The sequence below is a fragment of the Mobula birostris genome, chromosome 6 (genome assembly GCF_030028105.1).
Source record: "Mobula birostris isolate sMobBir1 chromosome 6, sMobBir1.hap1, whole genome shotgun sequence".
NCBI classification, from domain to species: Eukaryota; Metazoa; Chordata; class Chondrichthyes; order Myliobatiformes; family Myliobatidae; genus Mobula; species Mobula birostris.
In genome coordinates, this window is record NC_092375.1 from 28,187,506 (window position 1) to 28,212,389 (window position 24,884).

Here is a 24,884-nt window from a genome sequence, read left to right on the forward strand (position 1 = left end):
GTCCCTGCAGCACTGCTGTCCTCATGGTAAGAAGCTGGAAAACATCAACTATTTCCCTCATCTTGAGAGCTACTTCATGGTAAAGGCAGATGTGAAGGCAGATGTCAAGGACAAAAATTTGTCTGTTTACTGGAATAAAGGCAAATTGTTACATCAGAGTCCACTCCCAAGTCAACATCTCCAGTACTGAGGCCACAGTTGCACTCAGATAACTATGGGGGACAGGTCACGTGGTTCATGGGCCCATTACTTGACACTCCGTTATGAGTTCTGTCATGGAAAGAGATTACCAGAGAGACAGAGGAAAAGATTCAAGGATAAAGGATGTACTCAAGTCCCCTTGAAGAAGTGTAATATTCCTGGGAATCTCTGGCCTGTGGCCACTCAAAGCAGAGAAGAAGCAGTTTGGAGAATCTCAAGTCTGTGCACTGGGAGCACGAGTAAGTCCTCCACAAATGGTGGAAGCAACAAACTAACTCAGGAACTATTCTTCTGCTCACAGTGTCAGGCACCTCCTGCCCACTGTGGGATGATTTGCATTTCCCACATTGACCTCCTCAGCCACCTCAAAACCCACAAAATAAAGGTACAAGCACAGTTACAAGGGGCTGCTACAGTAGCAAGCTTCCACAGCACAGTCATATCCTCTCACATCAATAAAGTCCAATAGCTGTTGCTTACTGCAGGGGTGGATGCCGTTTTCCTCAGAGGCCAAACAGTCAAAATGTGGCATTACGGTTAGCTCTGATGCACAGCTGGAGAGGGAAAAGCCAAGGTGGTCATTAGTGGAGGGGATTCATTAATGAGGGGAATAGGCATGCAATTCTATGGCTGACAGCGAGACCCCAGAATAGTATGTTGCCATCCAAGTGCTAGAGTCAGGGACGTCTCAGAGCAGGTACAGACATTCCGAAGGGAGGGGAATAACATCCAGAGGTCCAACTACATACTAGTACAGACAACAGAGATAGAAAAAGGGATATGCTCCTACAAAGTAAATTTAGGGAGTTAGGCAGAAGATTAAAAAAACACAAGACACCTAGGATTGAAATCTCACGATTACACCCTGAGCATGTGTTAGTAAGGTTAGGAAGAGGAGAATAGCACAAACGAATGTGTGGCTAAAGATCTGGTGCGGGGGGTGGGAGGGGTGAGGTTTCAGGTACTTGGATTGCTACAATCTCTTCTGAGGCAGATAGGACCTAGGAAGGGCTGCACCTAAGGTGGAAAGGGACCAGTATTCTTATCTGATACTCAGAGGATTTAAAATAAATGTGAACATAATATAGTAGCTTTTCAGCAAGTGGGGAGACTGACTCAAATGTAGAGAATGATTCAAACCAGTGGGCAGAGCATACAGAGGCAAATTAATGGGCATGGGATTGCTAGCAGGCTCAATTGATTTACTTCAATGCAAATTGGAATTATATTATTATTGCAATCACAGAAATAAAGTAGTGGGACATAAGACTGGCAGCAAAACGTCATGGGGCAGAAGTTTTCAGCGTACCAGATAGAGAAGTAAGAGGAGAAGGTCCACTGACTGAGGAGAATATAATGGCAGCATTAAAAGAGGACATCCTGGAGCGATCATCTGATAGGACCATGTATGTATAGCTTAACAATAAGAAAGGAAATCACTTTGCTGAGGTTTTACTCGAGGACCCCCAACAGTCAGTGGGAGTTAGAGGAACAGATACATAAATAAAGAAGAGTGATAGTAGTGGGGAATGTTAACCTATCCAATATTGAGTGGGATTGACTTAGTGCAAGGGGCGAGGGGGCAAAATTGTGAAGTGCATACCTGAAAGCATTTTCAGACAATGTGTAAATAACTCTACTACAGATGGAGCAGTACTTGCCCTCATCTTAAAGTTGATTCATGTCAGGTAGCAGAGAAGTGTGTGAAAACACTTTGGGAAGAGAGACCATAACTAGGACTACGTACATTTCAAGGGAATTATGGAAAGGGATAAGTTTGGTCCACAAGTCTAATTCCTAAATTGGGGAAGACTGGTTTCAATGGCAAGAGAGGATGTGGCAAAAATGGTTTGAGAGTAAATGATTATGGTAAACGATATCTGACAAATGGAACCCTTTTAAAAGAGACATTGCAAAAGTACAGGACCAGCACCTTTGGTTTGGGTGAAAGGCAAAAATAGCAAGATTAGAGAACCTTAGATGACAAAGGATATTGAAAATTTGATCATGGAGCTTATGACAAGTATAGGAAACTGGAATTGAAAAAATATCTTGGAGTATATAGAGTATGTATGAGAGAGCTTAAAAAAATTAGGACTGCAAAAACAGAGTGAATTTTGATGCTACTTCATGCAGGAAGGCAAGGAAGGCAGTCCATTATCTGCACGAGGTGTCTGCACAGACTTTGTTCATTTACAGCGAATCAAAAGAACATGGCAGCGTACCGTAGATGAATTATTCCTGAGATAGCTAATACAAAGTTAGTACACAGATTTATAGTACTGTAGCAGTATTGGTAGTGTTCTAATTTGTTCCCTATTTCATTTAAATACATAATTTGTTACTCAGTTAAATAGTAATTTGACTTTTTATACTTTTTTTTTTAAACTACTTCCATGAAACTTTGGCTAATTGGGCAAAAATGTACTGGACCCGACATGTCCCAGTTAATCGGAATCCACTGCAGTTTCCTTTCCTTGAAGTGAAGTAGGCTGAGGGGAGACCTGACAGTGTAACACAAAATTTAAAAAGGCAAGTAGTGTAGGAAGAATTTTTTTTTTTAAAATGGTAGGGGTATCAAAAATAAGAAGACAGAGGTTTAAGGTGGGAAGAAGGAATTTTGAAGGGAATCTGAGGGGAAAGATTTTTTTTTTCATAAACTTGCTGTCTGGTTGATATCTGGGACACATTGCCAGTGAAGGTGGTGGAATTAGATACAATCAATCACTATATTTAACAGATATTTAGACGGACACTTGAAGAGGCAAAGCACAGAAGGATACAAACTGAATGAAGGCAAATGGGATATGTGTAGATGGACAAAAAGGTGGGCCAAAGGGCTGGTTTTTGTGTTGCACGACTCGGATACTCTTGGCAGACTATGTGCCACTTGATGCACTCCTTGTAGCAGCTGCGTGGTTTTTTTCATCTTCATTTGTCTTTAAGATTTAAGGCATTTGTCTTTCTGCTAGCATGGCTTCCATCCTTGAAATGGCTGCAGGCTGTAGTACTTCAGTGTCATTTTGTCAAACCAGGTAATTCCCATTATGCTGTGCAGATGGCACTGCACCCAACAGCTACGATATTTGAGAAGAAGATAATAAGTGAGACCAATCTCTAATAAGTACAGGTATAAACTTATACCATCTCCCACCTTCCCCTCAAAACACACTGTAATACAACAATCCAAACCCACTTAATCACAAGCAGGAGAAAAACTGCAGATGCTGGAAATCTGAACGACACACATAAAATGCTGGAGAAACTCAGGAGGCCAGGCAGCATCTATGGAAAAAAGTATAGTTGACATTTCGGGTCGAGACCCTTTGACAGGACTGGAGGAAAACAAGCTGAGGAATAGATTTAAAAGGTGAGGGAGGGGAGAGAGAAACACAAGGTGATAGGTGAAACCGGGAGGGGGAGGGATGAAGCAAAAAACTGGGAAGTTGATTACAGATTGAGATACAAGGCTGGAGGAGGAGGAGTCAGATAGGACAGGACAGAAGGCCATGGAAGAAAAAAAGGGGAGGAGCACCAGAGGGAGGCGATGGGCAGGCAAGGAGAGAGGGAAAAGGGGATGGGGAATAGTGAAAGGTGGGGGCATCACTGGAAATTCAAGTAATCAATGTCCATGCCTTCAGGTTGGAGGCTACCCAGATGGAATATAAGATGTTGTTCCTTCAACCTGAGTGTGGCCTCATCGTAACAGTAGAGGAGGCCATGGACTGACATATCGGAATGAGAATGGGAAAGTGAAATTAAAATGGGTGGCCACGGGAGATCCTGCTTCTTCTGGCGGACTTTAGTCAATTGTTCTTTTTGATTTAGACGTCTGAAAGTTTTGGAAGCTCACTTTAAGCATGTTAAATGTTTGAAGTGAGCTGCAGAAGCATTCTTAGTCAATGCTGCTGTCCTCGATATAATGCTACAAGAAAGTAGCAGATCATGAGATAGTTTAATTAGAAGCAAATCACTCTTACTGCGATAGAGGTGGCAGGTTTTGGTCATTATTTGCTTTTTACACTACTTTTATTTCCTTCACATTAATGCAGTGTCTAAACAGGATGCAGTTTGCTTTCATTATCTCAATTATCTTCCATTTATTCTGAAGGTCTAATACCTTTATGTTAAGTATTTTGACATGAATTCCGTGTTTCATCACAGTTTTGTCATTACAGGGAATATTGTGTAACCTGGGGGAATCATATTAGGATGAAGAGACAAGTCAAAACTGGAAGAATCAAAACTATCCTATCCTTGCTTATAATGTACACTATTTATTTTGCAATGCCTGTTGTTATCCTTATTAATAACTTGGCAAAACGCTCTTCAATTAGGAGTAACATCTAGAGCAGGGGTTCCCAACCTTTTATATGCCATGGACCAATACCATTAAGCAAGGGGTCTGTGGACTCCAGGTTGGGAACTCCTGATCTAGAGTAAATCCTGTCCATTGAAAGTGGGAAATAAAAACACCATATACAGAAACAAAGTCTTAAAGTTACACAAACCAGTCTGCAACTATAGCATGGTTCTGCATTGGTGAGGCTCACTTTCAAAGCTGGTGTACTTCTACTCACATGACCTTTGTACCCAGTTTGACCTTTTCATTATGCTTGCTATAATTCAGCCAGAGATGGACCAAAGGATTCATATTTTTAATTATCTGGTAAAAAAAAATCACCATCGTTTTTGTACTGTTATATAAGCTGAACAAGTTCAATAATTTCCTTTAGCAAACAAAATGTAGCTTGTTTGTATTCAAGGAAACACCAGTGCATGAGATTTGTCAGATATTTCGGTCAACTTCTCTCAGTGAACAAAGGATAGACAATAAATATTCACCTTGATGATTAATTTTAAAAATAATGGCAACACGCTTACTATTCTTAGTGTCTAACACATAAAACAAAGAACCAGTAAATCCTGCCCATGTTCTCACATCCAACCTCCCACTCCCTCCAAAAACAATCACCACCCAGATATCGTGGGTTATCATTGTGACCATAATCTAACCTTGGCATTTAAATGAACCACTCAGCTTTGACTCACGACCTTGAACATTTCTATTCATGCCTTGTAATCATTTTTATGCATTTATTATGCCGTTTATAAACCAAGAATTGTCAGAGCTCTGTACAACAAACTACTGTACTGTTATGCTAATATGACCTTTTTCTCTTTGTGTTTGTTGTAGCAGTTTCTATCTCCCCACAGAAAAATCATTGGGTTCTATGTGGTTGTAGTTCTTGAGTTTATATTTAACAGCCTCTGACATATTTTTACTTTTACTTAAATAAAACCTTTTGTTATGCACGTCCACTAATGTGGAATATAGAATAATAAAAAATAACCTACATTTGACTGATAGAATTAAATATTTCTTCCCTGTTCCCCAATCTAAAACCTCAAATTTTTCGTATGGGTAAACTTTTATGTCCTGTGAGTAAATATTGGCAGATAATTTAACCATAGATGGCATCATTGCAAATACCAATCCTACCTTTGCCTTATCTCCATGTATAGTACACGTCTTCCAGTAAGAATTAATGTTTGTTAATCAGAAACAGAAACCACGTCTAGTTGCCCAAGCTCTTCTACTTTTTCATGCTGGTCAACACTCTGGTTTGCATTTGTTACTAAACAATTATTAACCTACTATGGAATCACACAGACATACTTTCATTAAATAACTTTATCTTTTATAATCAGCGGCTATAGGTTCATATGATTGAGCAGTGGAAGAGAGCAGACCAAAATATTTTAATCAATGATTCAGTAATAATTAGAAAAATAATCAAAAAGAAAATAGTATAAATGATTCAAGCAGTGATTTTCCCCTATAATTAGTAGTATTAAATATTTTTTTTTTATTTAGAGATACAGTGTGGAGCAGGCTGTTCTGGCCCAATGAGCCGCGCCAACCAGCAAACCACTTATTTATTAATCATAGGGCAATTTACAATGACCAATTGACTGACTAACCGGTAAGTCTTTGGACTGTGGGAGAAAAGCAGACCACCCAAAGGAAATCCACGTGGTCACACAGAGAATGTACAACAAACTCCTTACAGAGGCGTCAGGAATGAACTCCAACCTCCAACACCCCAAGCTATAACAGCGTCGCCCTAACCACTATGCTGCAAGGTGCCAAATTGGACAGTATTTTTCAAGTTGAAAAACATTAATTTTTCTGAATTTCAGACAATGCTGGAAATCTCGAGCAAGGCATACAAAATGCTGGAGGAACTCGGCAGACCAGGATGCATCTAAGAGGAATAAACAGTCAAAATTTTGGCCCGAGACCCTTCATCAAAACCAAATTACAATGTTGTTCTGATTGTAAAGACTTGCTTGTGCTACAAAAGATATCCAGCCTATTCAAATACTCTGTGATCTGTAAGGATTACTCTTCATGTGAATGTATATTAATTGAAAAACATATATTTGTTCATCATTCATTTGTGTCTAAGAAAACATGACAAAAATTTAACTGAAAGTTTACTTTGAACAAATTATGACAGAATATAATTTGAACACTGCTATTTACTTTCCATAAAATCTATGTATTGATGATTTGCCTGTGATTAATTTCCAGATTTAAAATCTTATACATGATTAGACCAATACAGCTATCTTATCTCAGTTCTTTAAAAAATAACAAAGCTAATGTTTAAAGTTAAAAAGCACAAAATGTTATCAGATGGACACCCGCAAGGATGATTCCCCCTGTGTTCAAACTACAATCTCTATTACTTCTCTATAAATAGGACGACTGCTATGGTAAGCTTAGTCTACTCTTATGTTTCTGTTAGAGCCAACTACAACGTGCCTTAGGGATTTCTTTAAGTATTTTGCTATGTGGTCTTGTTCCCTCCCCTTCGTATCCTCTGTTTATAAGCTGGAAATATTTATTCCAATATTTCTCATGGTCATAGAGCACTACAGTGCAGAAACAAGACTTTCAGCTCACCTAGCCTGTGCCGAACTATTACTCTGCCTAGTCCCATCAATGTGCACCCAGATCATAGACCTCCAAACCCCTCCCATCCATATAGATATCCAAATTTCTCTTAAATGTTGACATTGAACTTGCATCCGTCACTTCTGTTGGAAGCTGATTCCACACTCTCACCGCCCTCTGAGTGAAGAAATTCTCCCTCATGATCCCTTTAAACATTTTCACCTTTCACCCTTAGCCAACATAGAAACATAGAAAACATAGAAAATAGGTGCAGGAGTAGGCCATTCGGCCCTTCGAGCCTGCACCACCATTCAGTATGATCATGGCTGATCATCCAACTCAGAACCCTGCATCAGCCTTCCCTCCCATACCCCCTGATTCCTTTAGCCACAAGGGCCATATCTAACTCCCTCTTAAATATAGCCAATGAACTGGCCTCAACTGTTTCCTGTGTCAGAGAATTCCACAGATTCACCACTCTCTGTGTGAAGAAGTTTTTCCTAATCTCGGTCCTAAAAGGCTTCCCCTTTATCCTTAAACTGTGACCCCTCGTTCTGGACTTCCCCAACATCGGGAACAATCTTCCTGCATCTAGCCTGTCCAATCCCTTTAGGATTTTATATGTTTCAATAAGATCCCCCCTCAATCTTCTAAATTCCAACGAGTATAAGCCTAGTCGATCCAGTCTTTCATCATACGAAAGTCCTGCCATCCCAGGAATCGATCTGATGAACCTTCCTTGTGCTCCCTCTATGGCAAGAATGTCTTTCATCAGATTAGGGGACCAAAACTGCACACAATACTCCAGGTGTGGTTTCACCAAGGCCTTGTACAACTGCAGTAGTACCTTCCTGCTTCTGTACTCGAATCCTCTTGCTATGAATGCCAGCATACCATTTGCTTTTTTCACTGCCTGCTGTACCTGCATGCCCACTTTCAATGACTGGTGTATAATGACACCCAGGTCTCGTTGCACCTCCCCTTTTCCTGATCGGCCACCATTCAGATAATAATCTGTTTTCCTGTTTTTGCCACCAAAGTGGATAACCTCACATTTATCCACATTAAATTGCATCTGCCATGAATTTGCCCACTCACCTAACCTATCCAACCACAGCTAACACTGCCGCCCAGCTTTGTGTCATCCGCAAACTTGCAGATGCTGCATTTAATTCCCTCATCTAAGTCATTAATATATATTGTAAACAACTGGGGTCCCAGCACTGAGCCTTGCGGTACCCCACTAGTCACTGCCTGCCATTCTGAAAAGGTCCCGTTTATTCCCACTCTTTGCTTCCTGTCTGCTAACCAATTCTCTATCCACATCAATACCTTACCCCCAATACCGTGTGCTTTAAGTTTGCACACTAATCTCCTGTGTGGGACCTTGTCAAAAGCCTTTTGAAAATCCAAATATACCACATCCACTGGTTCTCCCCTATCCACTCTACTAGTTACATCCTCAAAAAACCTCTAGTTATGATCTTACCCAACCCCAGCAGTAAAAAAGCCTGCTTGCATTTACCCTATCTACACCCTTCATATACCCCTCGTGGTGTGTAGTACTATTACAACCTGGGCATTGGAGTTCAGAGATCAATTGCAGTAATCTCTGTATGGAGTGTGTACCCCCTCCCCGTGACCAGGTGAGTTTCCTTTGGGTGCTCTGATTTCCTTGCATATACACCTATCCCAACTAAATCAGTTTCTCCTCTGTGACCATCCATTGAGAGCTAAAATCAGTAATTCCTTTCCATTCCATTCACCCATTCAGTTCCCTCCCTGAATCTGGCCAGTGATTAGGCTCGTGTTAAATAGGGGGGTTGCTGGCCATTGGGCTGGAAAGGCCGTTTCACACTGTATCTCTAAATAGAATAAATATTTTTGTATACCTCTATCAAATCTCCCCTCAATCTCATTCATCTTAATGTCTCTGGAGAGTGACCAAGTTCCATTTGCACAGGTTTTAAACCTTGTTAATAATTATGAAATAACTGATCCGTGCCAAAGGTTGCGTAGTGTTAAAAAAAATCTGATGAGATCATTTAGAGGTGAGACAACAGTATCCATGATCAACTATCCATAACACATTTGAATCAGGTAATGTCAGTGAAAACGTAACTCTAATCCAGTATGAGTCACAATGACTCAACCTAAGGGCCTCTGCCCCTTCCCTCTTCAGTCCTGACAAAAGGTTCCGGCCCGAAACGTTGACTGATCGTTTCCACGGATGCTGCCCGACCTGCTGCGTTCCTCCAGTGTGTTGTGACAAAAGACTTAACACGCATGGCTGCAAGAATGTTCCAGTGCAGAATTACCAATATGCATAATAAGCAAAGTCATATGGATGACATTCACAAAAATTCTGTAAATAATTAACCGATAATGATAATCCAATTCCCTCTGTATCTATTTTGTCCTTAATTTATGTATACATTAAACCTAATTTCATTATTTCCTCCTTATATTTATAGATTCTTCTAACCCACTGAGTCCTGCTTTTCCACTTCCTGTTGCCAAATCATGATATTCTTCATTTTCACCTTCAAGGAAGTGCTCATACAACTCCAATCACACATTTTCACTGTTCCTCTGTCTGCCTTTACTCTTATTGTCTTCCCCGACTTCAGCATCCTCCCCACCCCCATCACCACTTGATAAGCCTACCAAAGTTGTCTGCACCTCTCTAGGATTTTTTCAAAGGATCTTCAGAGGTACTGTCATTGTCTCCTTGCATACACCTATCCCAACAAAATCAGTTTCACCTCTGTGACCATCCATTGAGAGCTAAAACCAATAATTCCTTTCCATTCCATTCACTCATTTACAGTTACCTCTCTAGATCTGGCCAGTGAATCAGAAATCACTTCACGTCTCTGGATTCCTCTGTTAAATATCTACTCACTTTGAGTTGCTCATATTTGAAATAATCAGCATCTCATCCACTGAGCCGAACATCATCCTCTGAGCACTGGTGTATTCTGGGTGACAGTACGTGTTATCTATAGGACACACTACATCAGCCTTCCACGGCTTCTTCTACTGCTTTATCCAAGCCTACCATCCAATTATACAAAGGCAACAGCTATCTGAAAATGCCATCCCTTACAATTTCTCCTCCTAGTTACAAATGTGTTTATTTAGAGATATAGCACACCAACAAGCCCTTCCAGCCTAATGAATCCGCATTGCCCAACTACACCCATGTGACCAATTAACCCGCTAACCCATATGCCTTTGGAATGTGGGAGGAAACCTACGCGGTCATGGGGAGAATGTACAGACTCTTTACAGTAAGTGGCAGGAATTGAACCTGTGTCACTGGCACTGTAAAGCATTCTGCTAACTGTTACCCTACTGTGAACACTTGCATATCATGCATATGCCTATGTGACTAGGAGGATTGCAGGAAGAACTTAACGGTCAGACAGCATCTCCAGGGGCACCAGGGACATGACAAGGTTTTGAGTCAAGTTTATGCATTAGGACTGAAGAGGAAAGAGAAGTTTGGCCAGCATTGAAAAGTGCAAGAGAAGGGCGGGATAAGAGGAGGTATGTAGTGGGAACCAAATTTGGGGGAGGAGTGTGGAAAAGCTGAAGGAAGCGAAAAAGAGAGGACATAGGGGGTGCAGGTTATCTGAAATTGAAACTTGACTCAATGAGTTCTTCCATCAGTTTACTTTCACTCCAAATTTCAGCAACTGCAGTCTCTTGTTTCTCTATGCTGTTTTATTGACCTGCTTCTTATTCCAAACTAATTCATTTATTCTGATATCTCCCTCTTCCGAATCAGTATTTTTTTGTCAATGTCATGCTTCTTCTGAAATGACTGCATGAAGTGATTACTTTCAATTAGATTAAAGGGCGTATTAAGTCACTAAAGTTGCAGAAAATCAAGCGAAAGGCTGAGTTATGTCTTTGCCATGTGTTTTCACTTACTTTTACCTTTTCCTTGAAAATAATTAGTCTCATCTTTCCCTGGGCAGTTTTTATACTGTTGCTTTAAATAATAGTGTGACAGCTGTGAATTTAAGGAAACAGTTAAGCACAGATTTCAAGCTTTGCCCTTGATTTATTGCTTGTAACTTATGCTTATGAAAATCTCACTGCTATAGAAGTTGGAAGAACAGGAAGCGTGCAACCAATGAATTTAGATCCATCAGCTACTTCTTACATTTATTATTTCCCCTAATTCTCGCTCAGCTCTGCATGTAGTTCTTCACACGGTATCATGAACTACCAGGATCACTTCACCTTCTGTACTCTAATCACAGTACCTTAAACTATAAATGGATTAGCCAGCATTTAAACATCAGAAATATAGTATTTCTGTGGCATGGCCTTCACATCAACTTTAATATATTCATTGGAAAGTATCAAGAATTAGACTACATAACATATTGTCAACAAGCCAATAAAAATGTTCTAACCTTACTTTGCAAATATATCTGAAGGCAGATATCTTGTAAAGATGATATCTATTCGTACTGCCTTTGAAATTAGAACAAGGTAGGACTAACTCAATTCTTTGTTAAAAGCAAAACCACCCACCACAATTTGTATCAATTTTTAAAACTTTTATATTTTTCCACTCAGTTCACTTTGGAAGATGGGTTTGCTGGATTACATTCAATAGATATGCATGAATCCATAGAACGATTAATATCCCATCAAGCAGTCCCTGTGCTCCCTGAATTGTGTACAACTGTTGCTGCACTCACTGAAACAGAAAGGCTGATGGATGAAGAAGAAACCACAGACCCCACAAAACTCGACTGTCTTACAATTTGCAGTTGACAGATGATTCCATTGTGCTTCAGTACTTACCTTTTACATGGAGATGTTTTGTTTTCCTTCATCACAACGCTTACCCCTGTATTACACTTGCTACAGCTTAAAATTATCGAAGACTTCAGTGAAAATCTGGAGAACACCTAATGTGTCAATAAAATTTCATAGAATTGTGTACTGCCAGTAAAGCCATTGGAATCATAATCTTGTTACTCACATAAGAAGAATTATTTGTAATAAGCACACTTGCAGTTTCTAGTTCACAACCCTATAGTTCACATACTGTACATCAGGTATTCATCCGAGTACTTCTTAAAGATGATGAGTATTTTTGCTTCCATCAGCATTTCAGGCACGCTGGCTGAATTTATTTTACAAATCTCCCCTATTCCACCTACCAATTATCTTACTGCCCTCTTGCCGATGAAAGAGATAGGTTGATCCTTTTCATCCTTTCTTGGAATCCCAGGATGTTTGTGCCACAGGGTGCAATCTCCCATCTACTTCCTCTGCTCCAAAGTAAACAACTTCAGCCCAGCCAATCTCCAACACCAGCAACATTCATATAAACCTCCCCTGCACCTTTCTCAGATGTCATCATATCTTTCTGTTGTGTCCTGACCAGGCCTGCACACAGAATTCCAGTAGGAATTTCCTTGTTGTTATATTCCAAGCTTCTGCAAATAAAGACATGAAATCTCGATTTCTTAACTATCCTACCCATCAAACCTGTTACGTTGAGGGATTAACGGACATGCTCTCCTGCCTTCTGTTTCTCTACATTTCCCAGTACTGAATCACATTTTATGTATTATCTTCTGTTGTCTGCCCTCCCCACACATAGAACTACAACACCCACGGTCTGAATTGCATGTTCAACTGATTAACCCGTTATATTTTACAGTCCGAGCCATTTGGCCCATCACATCCATGTCGCCAGTGGACACCCATCTGTATTAATTCCATCTTCCAGCAACTGGCCCATAGCCATCTGTGCCTAGGCAACAGAAATGTTTGTTGAGATGCTTCTTAAATACTACCAATAACTCTATATCTGTCAAGGTGCGAACAGCATGGACCTCTGCAGATGGAGCAGGATATGGCTGACAGGGCAGGTGGGTGGAGAGTTAATAAGGTGGCAGACTCCTTCCTCCATTTCTCCTTGGCTTCCACTGTTCCTGATGCACTGACATAAGCTTCTCAGTACAATTCCAAATGCTCCTTCTCCACTTTGAGTGTGCTCAGAGTAAGTGGAGATGCTTCTGTTAGAAACATAGAAAACCTGCAGCACAATACAGGCCCTTCGGCCCACAATGCTGTGCCGAACATGTACTTACTTTAGAAATTACCTAGGGTTACCCATAGCCCTCTATTTTTCTAAGCCCATGTACTTATCCAGGAGTCTCTTAAGAGACCCTATCATATCCACCTCCACCACCGTCGCCGGCAGCCCATTCCACGCACTCACCACTCTCTACGTAAAAAACTTACCCCTGCCAGCTCCTCTGTACCTACTTCCAAGCACCTTAAAACTGTGCTCTCTTGTGTTAGCTATTTCAGCTCTGAGAAAAAGCCTCTGACTATCCACACAATCAATGCCTCTCATCATCTTATACATCTCTATCAGGTCACCTCTCATCCTCCGTCGCTCCAAGGAGAAAAGGCCGAGTTCACTCAACCTATTCTCATAAGGCATGCTCCCCAATCCAGACAACATCCTTGTAAATCTCCTCTGCACCCTTCCGATGGTTTCCACATCCTTTCTATAGTGAGGCGACCAGAAATGAGCACAGTACTCCAAGTGGAGTCTGACTATGGTCCTACATAGCTGCACATTACCTCTCGTCTCCTAAACTCAGTACCACGGTTGATGAAGGCCAATGCACCATATGCCTTCTTAACCACAGAGTCAACCTGTGTAGCAGCTTTGAGTATCCTATGGACCCGGACCCCGACCCCAAGATTCCTCTGATCCTCCATACTGCCAAGAGTCTTACCACTACAACTATATTCTGCCGTCATATTTCACCTACGAAAATGAATCACCTCACACTTATCTGGGTTGAACTTCATCTGCCACTTCTCAGCCCAGTTCTGCATAATATTGATGTCCCGCTGTAACCTCTGACAGCCCTCCACACCATCCACAACACCTCCAACTTTTGTGTCATCAGCAAATTTACTAACCCATCCCTCCACTTCTTAAAAGAGTCTTTGAGAACATTTGAAACTTTCCATTCATCCACATGGTAATCTCAATCTGTGACAAATCTGGGAAAAAGCAGTCGTTCCTCAAGGCAAGTGAATGATGTGGCCATATAATGTAATTAACTGAGTGTAGCTAACTTCTTACTGGTGGAGATGTTAGCCTGGGAAAGGCCACTAACAATAGTTTGTTAGATTCAGATTCTAATGAATTTGAAGGACTTTTTGGAGAATGTGTGGTGTCAGTTAGAACATTATTAAGTTTTTGACAAGAACAGGCCACTTGGCCCGTCTTAACATGTTCTAGATGTGAAAATGATCCTTTCACCATAACTCGTTCTGAGGTCTTCATCTTCCATCATTTGGTACGCATGCACCTCCTTGCTACTTGATTAGAATCTTGTTCAATGAAGCCCATTTGTCATAGTCATAGTCATACTTTATTGTTCCCGGGGGAAATTGGTTTTCATTACAGTTGCACCATAAATAATAAATAGTAATAGAACCATAAATAGTTGAATAGTAATATGTAAATTATGCCAGTAAATTATGAAATAAGTCCAGGACCAGCCTATTGGCTCAGGGTGTCTGACCCTCCAAGGGAGGAGTTGTAAAGTTTGATGGCCATAGGCAGGAATGACTTCCTATGACACTCTGTGCTGCATCTTGGTGGAATGCGTCTCTGGCTGAATGTACTCCTGTGCCCACCCAGTACATTATGTAGTGGATGGGAGACATTGACCAAGATGGCATGCAACTTAGACAGCATCCTCTTTTCAGGCACCACTGTGAGAGAGTCCAGTTCCATCCCCACAACATCACTGGCCTTACGAATGAGTTTGTTGATTCTGTTGGTGTCTGCTACCCTCAGCCAGCTGCTCCAGCACACAACAGCAAACATGATAGCACTGGCCACCACAGACTCGTAGAACATCCTCAGCATCGTCCGGCAGATGTTAAAGGACCTCAGTCTCCTCAGGAAGTAGAGACGGTTCTGACCCTTCTTGTAGACAGCCTCAGTGTTCTTTGACCAGTCCAGTTTATTGTCAATTCGTATCCCCAGGTATTTGTAATCCTCCACCATGTCCACACTGACCCCCTGGATGGAAACAGGGGTCACTGGTACCTTAGCTCTCCTCAGGTCTACCACCAGCTCCTTAGTCTTTTTCACATTAAGCTGCAGATAATTCTGCTCACACCATGTGATAAAGTTTCCTACCGTACCCCTGTACTCAGCCTCATCTCCCCTGCTGATGCATCCAACTACAGCAGAATCATCTGAAAACTTCTGAAGATGACAAGACTCTGTGCAGTAGTTGAAGTCGGAGGTATAAATGGTGAAGAGAAAGGGAGACAAGACAGTCCCCTGTGGAGCCCCAGTGCTGCTGATCACTCTGTCAGACACACAGTGTTGCAAGCACATGTACCCATGCACAGGGAATATCCACTCTGGAGTGTGAACTTTGAGACCTGTAATTTTAGCACCCTCATGCACAATCATCATTGCTTTTTTCTGGCTTTTTATATATTTTTAAATATCTTTTATCTTGATTTTGCCCATCAGTATATTTTTCAATAAACTCTTTGCTTCTTATTTCACACTTTCTGTGCTTGGAGTTTTGCAAAGTTGTGTGTTGGACACTGACCGCCCTTTTTTCCTTTAACATCTGGGAAGGAGGCAGGAATTACTTTCACACACATTTCTTTGTGGGAACATACATGCTCTGAACTCAGTTTCAGTCTTTGATACCTCCCACTCCTCTGATGCAAGTCAAAATTAGCTGCCTGCCATGCATTTTTGCTAAATCATTTCTTAGTCTCAAAAATTTGGCGTTATTCCAAAGTAGAACTTTTACAACTTGTTTATGTTTATTCTTTACCATTACAAAACTATTATGATCACCACCACCAATATCGTTGCTATCCCAGCTTTATTTTCTAAAATCATGTTCAAACTGTTCCTATCCACGTTGATATACCACGTTTAAAAGTTCTCCTGAATACATCTTCCATAAACCCTTATGTTTCTTATACTGCTTTTGTTGGGGTAGATAAAATCTACACATACTGCCCTTTGGTTTAAGGACTTCCAAATAAATGCTTGCTTCTTCGATTTTATATATTGCTGTAAGTGTTTGGTGGCCCACAGTCCAGCATTAAGCTGGGTGGTACAGTAGTGCAGTGGTTAGCACAATGTTCTACAGTACCTGTGACCTGGGTTCAATTCCCACCACCGCCTGGAAAGGGATTGCATATTCTCCCCAAGACTGCGAGGGCTTCCTCCCACAGTCCAAAGACATACTGCTTGGTAGGTTAATTGGTCATTATAAATTGTCCCGTGATTAGGCGAGGACTAACTTCGGGGATTGCTGAGCGGTGGGGCTCAAAGAGGAGTAAGGGCCTATTCAGTTCTGTATCTCAATAAATAAATAAATAGGTGACCATTTATGACATTTCTTTTATTTTTCTTGGATAACATCCCTCCTCAAAACAATAATTGAAACAGCAAATATAGAAGAGCAGCAAATCCCAGCCCCTCCCAACTCTGTTTTCCCTGAAAACCATGTAATCAACAATATTCTGGTCCTTCTCTTCTTTAACTGCATTTAATAATAGCTGTAATATCATATATTTCATCCTGTATAACTGTGTAAAATAGCTAGCAAACATTCATACTGAATAAGAGCACGAATGTTAGCTTAAAATCGCAATTTGACTGATCACAGAAAATGCAAGTAAAGATATACAGTATTTACATCTGCAGAGAAGCACACAGCTTCATAAAATGACATAAGTAGTTTAGAACTTGCTAACTTAATAATAACTCAACCTTAAAAAGTGACATGAAAGTTATCAGTGATTGCGCTGCTTTGATTTGGACAGGCATCCAGCGGCACTGATTCAGCATTTTATGCTGCTCCCACCGCTGGATGCCTGTCCAAATCAAATTGTGATCAGTCAAATTGCGATTTTAAGCTAACATTCGTGCTCTTATTCAGTATGAATGTTTGCTAGCTATTTTACACAGTTATACAGGATGAAATATATGATATTACAGCTATTATTAAATGCAGTTAAAGAAGAGAAGGACCAGAATATTGTTGATTACATGGTTTTCAGGGAAAACAGAGTTGGGAGGGGCTGGGGTTTGCTGCTCTTCTATATTTGGTTAAATGGTTAAAATTCCTACAGCTCACAGCTCCAGGAATTTGATTACAAGTTCTCTGTTTCAATTTCTAATAATGTTGAATGTAAAGGGAGTACTGATGGAAGTTAATGAAGAGTTAAGGGGAAATGTATAGTACAGTGTACTGGAGCAGGAGTATAGCATGTTACAGTGTGGCAAACTCTGCTTTCATTTTTATCCCATGACAACATGTATCCTGTCTAGGTCATGTTCACTATAGGAGTGGAGGCCATAGACTTCCTGACAGAGAAGAACAGTTGGTTAAAGGGCGTCCTTATATGTCTTCCAGTGACTATTATATTATTTTAATGGATTAAGCTGATGAGAGAACTTAAGCAACTTGCATAATCTTGTAATAAGTGGCACTCTTCCTTGATCCCTGATGATATTTATTTGGCTGAGTATTTTGGATCAAAACTACCGAGCCACTAATTTGTAACACTAGGAGAGATCAGAATTTTGTGGAGGACTTTAGAACTACTAACAACAATATATTCAAAGGCAATGCTATTTCCAGTTACTGACTGGCGGAACATACAGCATAAATGCCCAGCGGAAAAGAAAATAAATAAAAGGCAGCCTAATTAGAGATACCATTGTGGGTCACACCAAAATCCTGATATAAACCTTCATGCTGTGGTTCGCTTGACCCATGAAAAAATTTTTACCAACTGTTAAAGCAACTCAAAGCTCAAAGTTCAAAGTCAATTTATTATCAAAGTATGTGTAGGTCACCCCTCAACCATTTGTTTACTAAATGAATATTACAACCAGGGATTTTGATCTATTTAACTGAGGACTTTATTTTTGGGAATCACATGCTCCTTTTTTTTCCATAGTAGAGCCCAAAAAACAGGGAAAATTGCAGTGCAAGAACACCTAAAATTCAAAAACTGAAATGTCAGCAGGTCAAAAGTATTCATTCCTCTTTGCTCAGTACTTAGTTGAACCATCTATCACAGCTATTACAGCTAGTAGTCCTTTTGGATAAGTCTCTATTAGCTGTGCACAACGTGATGGGGCAAGGTTTGCCCATTCTTCCTTGCAAAATTGCTCAAGCTATGTCAGGTTAGTTGGGGAGCAGCAATGGACAACAAGCTTGAGATCTTGCCAGAGACATTTATTTGGGTTAAGGTCAAGACTCTGATGGGCGACTTAAGAACATAATTTTTTTTTCATTTGAAACCACTCCCTGGTTGCTCTGGCAGTGTGCTCCGAGGCAACGTCCTGTTGAAAGATAAACTTCCTCTCCAGTTTAAGCTTTCTGGCAGAGGCTAGCACGTTTTTATCCAGAATGTATCTGTATTCATCTTCCCATCAATCCTGACCAGACGTCCAGTCTCTGCTGTTGAAAAGCACCCCCATAACATGACAACACACACAAAATGCTGGAGGAACTCAGCAGGCCAGGCAGCATCTACGGAAAAAAGTACAGTCAATGTTTCTCAGCCCAAAACATTGACTGTACTTATTTCCATAGATGCTGCATGCTCTGCTGAGATCCTTCAGCATTTTGTCTGCGTTGCTCGGATTTCTAGCATCTGCAGTTTTTTTCTTGCTTCCCTTAGCATGACACCACCTCCACTGTGCCTTACATTAAGGATGCCATTACCTGGCTATATGAGATTTATGTCACATGTACTGCTTAGTGTTGAGGCCAAAAGGTGCCATTTTTGTCTCATCTAACCAAAAGACTTTCTTCCCTTTGTCAGAGTTTTTACATGCAAAGTTATGCTTTTTTTTCCTGACAGATTATTCTTCCTTGCCACTCTTCCATGAGTACCCTTTACCCAGGCAGTGCGGCTGTGGTTTCATATTTTTTCCACTCTTTCATGCTGAACAGCACTGAGCTCCCAGCCCCAGCTATGTCCAGAGCCTCTGAGATGGTCTTATACCCTTCACCAGATCTGTGCTTCTCTATTATCATGTCTTGAATGCTCTTTTGGCTTCATTTTGGTTTGGGCTGTTGAAAATCTACCATACTATTGGACCTTACAGAAGGAGGGTGTATTTACAGTATTCTTATAAATTCATCGAGAACAGGTGATCCTCCTATTTTCTATATCAACAAATTGGATGAGTTGGTAAGGCAACATATAGCTACAGGGGAAAGTTGGCGTAGTAATTACAAAGGGGGTGGATACTTTTTCAGCTCACAATTTTGGATTATAATTTTTAGTAAACTGTCAACAGATTTGAGAATTTTTCTTTTGATTTGACGTAATGTGCAATGTTTTATAGATTAGCTCAAAAATCCTACTTCAATATATTTTAAATATAGAAAATGAGACAGTAAGAATGTGAAAATAGTTGTGGGGGCTGAATACATTTTCAAGGCACTATATTCCCTTGAGATTCATTTTCTTGGAAGCATTTACAGGAAAAAAATACAACATAATTTCACAAAAACTGTACATAAACAAAGACTGACAAGCAACAAATGTGCAAAAGAAAACAAACTGTGCAAATAAAAAAAATGAGAACAAGAGTTGTAAAGAATCTAGTGGTGATTGAAGTTATCCACACTCATTCAGAAGAATGTTGGTTATAGGGTAACAACTATTTCTGAACCTGTTGGGGTGGGAATTAAGGCTATTGTCCTGCTGAATGGTAGAAGTGAGAAAAGGGCATTTGTGTGGATGGTGGGGGTCTTTGATGACAGATGCTGCTTTCTAGTGGCAGTGCTTCATGTAATATACTCAGTGGTGGGGAGGGTTTTGCCTGTGATAGACTGGGCTGTGTCCACCACTTTCTGCAGCCTTTTTTATTCCTGGGCATTGGTGTTTCCATGCCAAGCTGTGATACTCACTTGTCACTTTATTAGATGCACCAACCAATACACCTGCTCATTATTGCAAATTTCTAATCAGCCAGTCATGTGGCAACAACTGAATGCATAAAAGCATGCAGGCATGGTCAAGGGGCTCAGTTGCTATTCAGGCCAAACATCAGAATGGGGAAGAAACGTGATGTAAGTGACTTTGACTGAATGATTTTTGATGCCAGAAGTGGGTGGTTAGAGCATCTCAGAAACAGCTCATCTCTTGGTATTTTCTCGCACAATAGTCTCTAGAGTTTTGCAGGAAATGATGCAAAAAAAAAAACCCTGAAAAAAATCTAGTGAGCAGCAGTTCTGTGGGAGAAAACATCTTGTTAATGAGAGCGGTCCTGGGAGAATGACCAGATGGGTTCAAGATGACGGGAAAGCGACAGTAACTTAAATAACCACGGTGGTGTGCAGAAGAGCATCTCTGAACTTGCAACAGGAGATACCTAATACAGTAAAGTGGCTACTGAGTGCTTATGCTACAGTAAAACATACCAAGAGAAAAAGCAAAAGGCATTTTAAGAAAAGAGCGTAAGTAGACAATGTTAAAAATGTTCGCGTGGGGACAAGAGCAATGGGACTTCTACTGTCATCTGGAGGTAATCCCATTTCCCTTATATGCTTCGTGTTGCACAACAGAAGTCCACAATACCAACGTTACCTCCAAAAACAAGTTTTTAACATTCTGCATGGCGAAGTAGATGGGATAACGCGCCAGACTAATATTATAGAATCATTTCAATATAGATATCAAAAACGTAGCTATCAAAGGGAAGATATGAGGTAAATAACGATTCACGTAATAACAAAGCAAATGTCAAAATGTTATGACCGGGTACAGAAAGTTGTGTCAGTAGATTAGATGCCACTCGGACGAGAATAAATAAAAAGATTGACTTTACAAAACTACCAAGTCGCATATAGAAGTAGAAACAATACCGAATGCTTTTCAGCTTTTTCTTCTTTCTGCTAACTGTCAAGTGCATATTAGTTCTTGTGAAAAAAAATTCGTTCCTTACCTGAAAAAATGCCTGAGGCGTTCATCTCTTTGGTCTGGGTAAGTATAAGCAGGTAGATCACAATGGCAAGTGCTGGTATCTGTCTCCTTTGACTTCCATCGAACAGGGTCATCGTGCAAGTGCAGTCAGGAGTTCACATCATTTCAAATCTGCCCTTGTACGCCCATTTCTAAGTGACGTTCGCCCCACAGGTCCAGTCCTCAGCCCGGGAGTGCCAATGCCAGGAAAAGAGCAGATGCTATGAGTTGTCACCTCGCTTCACAGGATCCACAGAAAGTGGCCGCCTTGGGCACACAGTTCGAGGGCACGCCCACCCGACTGAGGCGTGGAATGACGCAATCCAAGCCACCCGCGGGCGCCCGAGGGAAGGAAAAGAAACTCTCGCCCTGTGGGGTGGGGGTGTACTGAAAGGCTGGAATCTCACCAGCGTAGACGCGTGGGATAGAACACAACCCTAGCCCCGGGGACTCGTGAAAGAGAACCCGACCCTGGGGGCGCGTGGGATATAATCGAATCCCACACCTGGGGGCGCGTGGGAAATAGGACCCCACCCCTGGAAGACACGAGCACTACCGCAAGGCACGAGGACGATGAACCCCACCACCCGAAGGGTGGATGTGCAGATTCCCAAGCAAGAGGGCAGAGGTGTCCAGTTTAGGGCGCAAGCTAAAGCTGCTGATCTGAGTATTAATTTCCTGTTGAATGTCCAGCCGGTTGCGTCTCTAGTTACAAAATGATTGTTTTACCGCAATTACAACTTCCTTAACGCAACTGCCCGGTGTTATTTGACGCTTAGACATTAAATCATGCGTAGCTTCTCACCCCACCTGGTACAAAGTTCTCTGACAAAACCAACTCGAATTGCTTCCATCCTGCACCGTTACGCTTTTTGGCCGCTATTGCTGTTGATTGCAGTTTATTTCCCCGACTTTTGGAGGTGTGGCTCGTAGCTTCCTCCAAAATTGTTTGGTCCCCAGTTTGCATTTATGTATAAATCGTTTGGTAAAGACTATGTTCAACGCTCAGGTATTATTCCATGCCTGCGTTATCCACAACACCTATTAATCCCATTGTAATTCGCCAAAGATTAGTCCTTTAAAATATATTGCGCTTGATTTTGTTTTGCAATTCAGCTCCACGTTGCGCAATCCAGGTATTTCGTGCCGCCTACGGATGGTGCTCCGAAAGGATTTAATTCGGACAACCTTTCGATTTAGCTAAGTCACTGTCGTGCAGGCTGAATTTAGGAAAACGTCAGGGCTGCCTTCATTCCCATTTTGAGGAATATTTTGCTGTGGCTCTGGTTTTTCCATCACCTCTCGCCCCCTGTTTTGCCGGACCGGAGAAGTGATGACGCTTCCCTCCTTGCCATTTTCACTGGCAGCTGCAAGCGCCCAGCTCCTGCCCGCTCCTTCCAACTCGGTTCCTGAAACTTTACCACTGCTGTTCGCTTTGCGCCTCCTGTTGCTCCTGGCAGCTCACGTTTTTTTTAGTAACTCCTATTCCTTAATTTTCGCCGCCACATCACCTTCTCGTTATCACTTCCACAAAAACGATTGGTCAGCTGTAGGATCTTTAGGTAAGATCCCCACCGCGCCTGTTTCGGTGGTTGAATTGACAACACGGGAGCGTCAGCGGCCGTGGGCGGAACCAATTGTAATCCTGTTTTCCCCACTAACCTTGAATTAATGGAGACGACAACTTTTCCTGGGTCTGATGAGCCACGTACGTGAGCCAGAACTAAAAGCCCGAATGTAGAACCATGTACATGATACGGAGAAAATGAGAGTATAATTCAACGTAGAGAGTAATTACAGTTTATTGTGCAAAGTCACAGGGCAGTGTTACCTGAAAATGTCCTGCGCAAGTAAGGTGGGAATCGGCCGGGCCAGTTCATACTCGGAATAATTAATTCTATGTCTATAAGCAAAGTTACGCACCTGTGTGACGTCTATCGTTTTGCAAAGAAACTTAAACATTCTGCTCCCAGCTTTTTAAGTGCACAATACCTATTGCACCATCCGAACCCGATGCACTTGATATTAATTTTTTGTTTTCAAAACAATTTATCCTTTCAAAAGCGTCAAAAACAGAGGTTTCCAAAGAAGTCTAAATTGACGTAATTTGCATTGCAAAAAGTTACAGTCTTAAAGTTGTACTCAATGCGCAAACATCACAGTGATTTTTCAGGTGTTGTATGATATAATGTATTATCAAATAAAGATGACGTTTCTGTGTTACTAATATTTAGATAAAAATATGCTCGGGACTGCAAAACGCACCCTCTAGTGGTGTAATGGTAAAGTGTCGCCCACCCTCTATTTTCAATTATTCTCGTCTTTTAGTTGTTTATATCAAAGAATAAACAACAATCGACGCCAGGAAACTAATTACGATGTTCAAAAATCGCAATTAATTAAGTTTAGGTTAAATTAATCTCAGATTAACAAATTCAAGGCAGTACCAAAGATACATCGATGAAATTAAATACACCTTCGCTGTAGCAATTATACTAAATGTATCAGTCGGGAGGGACCATGCAGTACGAAATGGGGAAAAAAGTAATATGATCTATGTGGTCCATTCACTTCAGTGTCTGTATAATATGTCCTGCAGTGAATTGTAAAGGACTGACAGCTCAATTATGCAGGATTCAGATGTTTCAGTCGCGATCGTGAAGGGTGTAAAAGAGATGCGCGAGTTGTACTGCTACTCGGGGAGAATGTCACAGCGGCTCTTAACGAGGATGTCCGACAGGGGTCGTCCTGTGAATCAAGCCCAGGAATAAGACGGGGTCATCACTACAGTTGGGGTTATACTATAGGCCTACCGGTAGACCGAGGGAGAGAAGGGCAAAAGACTATGAAAAGTGTTGGACACAACCTATCCAGGCAAAACCCTCCACATTCCTCAGTACATTTACACCAAGCGCTGCTACAAAAAAAAAGCAACATCCATAATCAAAGACCCCTGCCATTCAGGCCATGTCTCCTTCTTGCTACCACCATCAAGTAGGCCAAAAGATACAAGGTCAAAGTAAAATGTATTATCCGAGTACATACATCTCACCACATACAACCCTGAGATTCTTATTTTGCAGGTATACTTAGCAAATCTATAGAACAGTAACTGTAATCCAGAACAATTGTACCAGTGCCTAAGAAGAAGAAGAATGTGAGCTGCCTTGATGACTATCACCCAATAGCACTCACATCTACAGTGATGAAATGCTTTGAGAGGTTGGTCATGACTAGCCTAAACTTCTGCCACAACAAGGACCTGGACCCACTGCAATTTGCCTAATGCCACAACAGGTCAACGGCAGATGCAATCTCAATGGCTCTTCACACGACATTAGATCACCTGTGTCAAGATGCTGTTCAATGCTCAGCATTTAACACCATCATTCCCACAAGCCTGATTGAGAAGTTGCAGAATCTGGGCCTCTGTACCTCCCTCTGCAATTGGATCCTTGACTTCCTAACCGGAAGACCACAATCTGTGCAGATTGGTGATAACATACCCTCCTTGCTGACGATCAACACTGGTGCACCTCAGGGATGTGTGCTTCACTGTTCTGCTCTCTCTATACACATGACTGTGTGGGTAGGCTTAGCTCAAATACCATCTATAAATTTGCTGGTGATACAACCACTGTTGGTAGAATCTCAGGAGGTGACGAAAAAGTGT

At 41.3% G+C, this 24,884-nt stretch overlaps 1 protein-coding gene across 5 annotated transcripts in view; it reads right to left on the reverse strand.

The window, feature by feature from the left end:
• The window catches only part of eva1c (eva-1 homolog C (C. elegans)), a 123,607-nt gene extending 100,783 nt beyond the window's left edge, over window positions 1–22,824 (reverse strand). For 4 of the 5 annotated variants that reach the window (XM_072260092.1, XM_072260087.1, XM_072260090.1 and 1 more), the window contains exon 1: window positions 21,195–22,824. In XM_072260092.1, coding sequence (XP_072116193.1) covers window positions 21,195–21,306 — 112 coding nt within the window. In that variant the 5' untranslated portion in view covers window positions 21,307–22,824. The remainder of the gene's footprint in view (window positions 1–21,194) is intronic. The other variant, XM_072260091.1, reaches the window with a different exon arrangement.
• Between the last annotated feature and the right edge of the window lie 2,060 nt (window positions 22,825–24,884).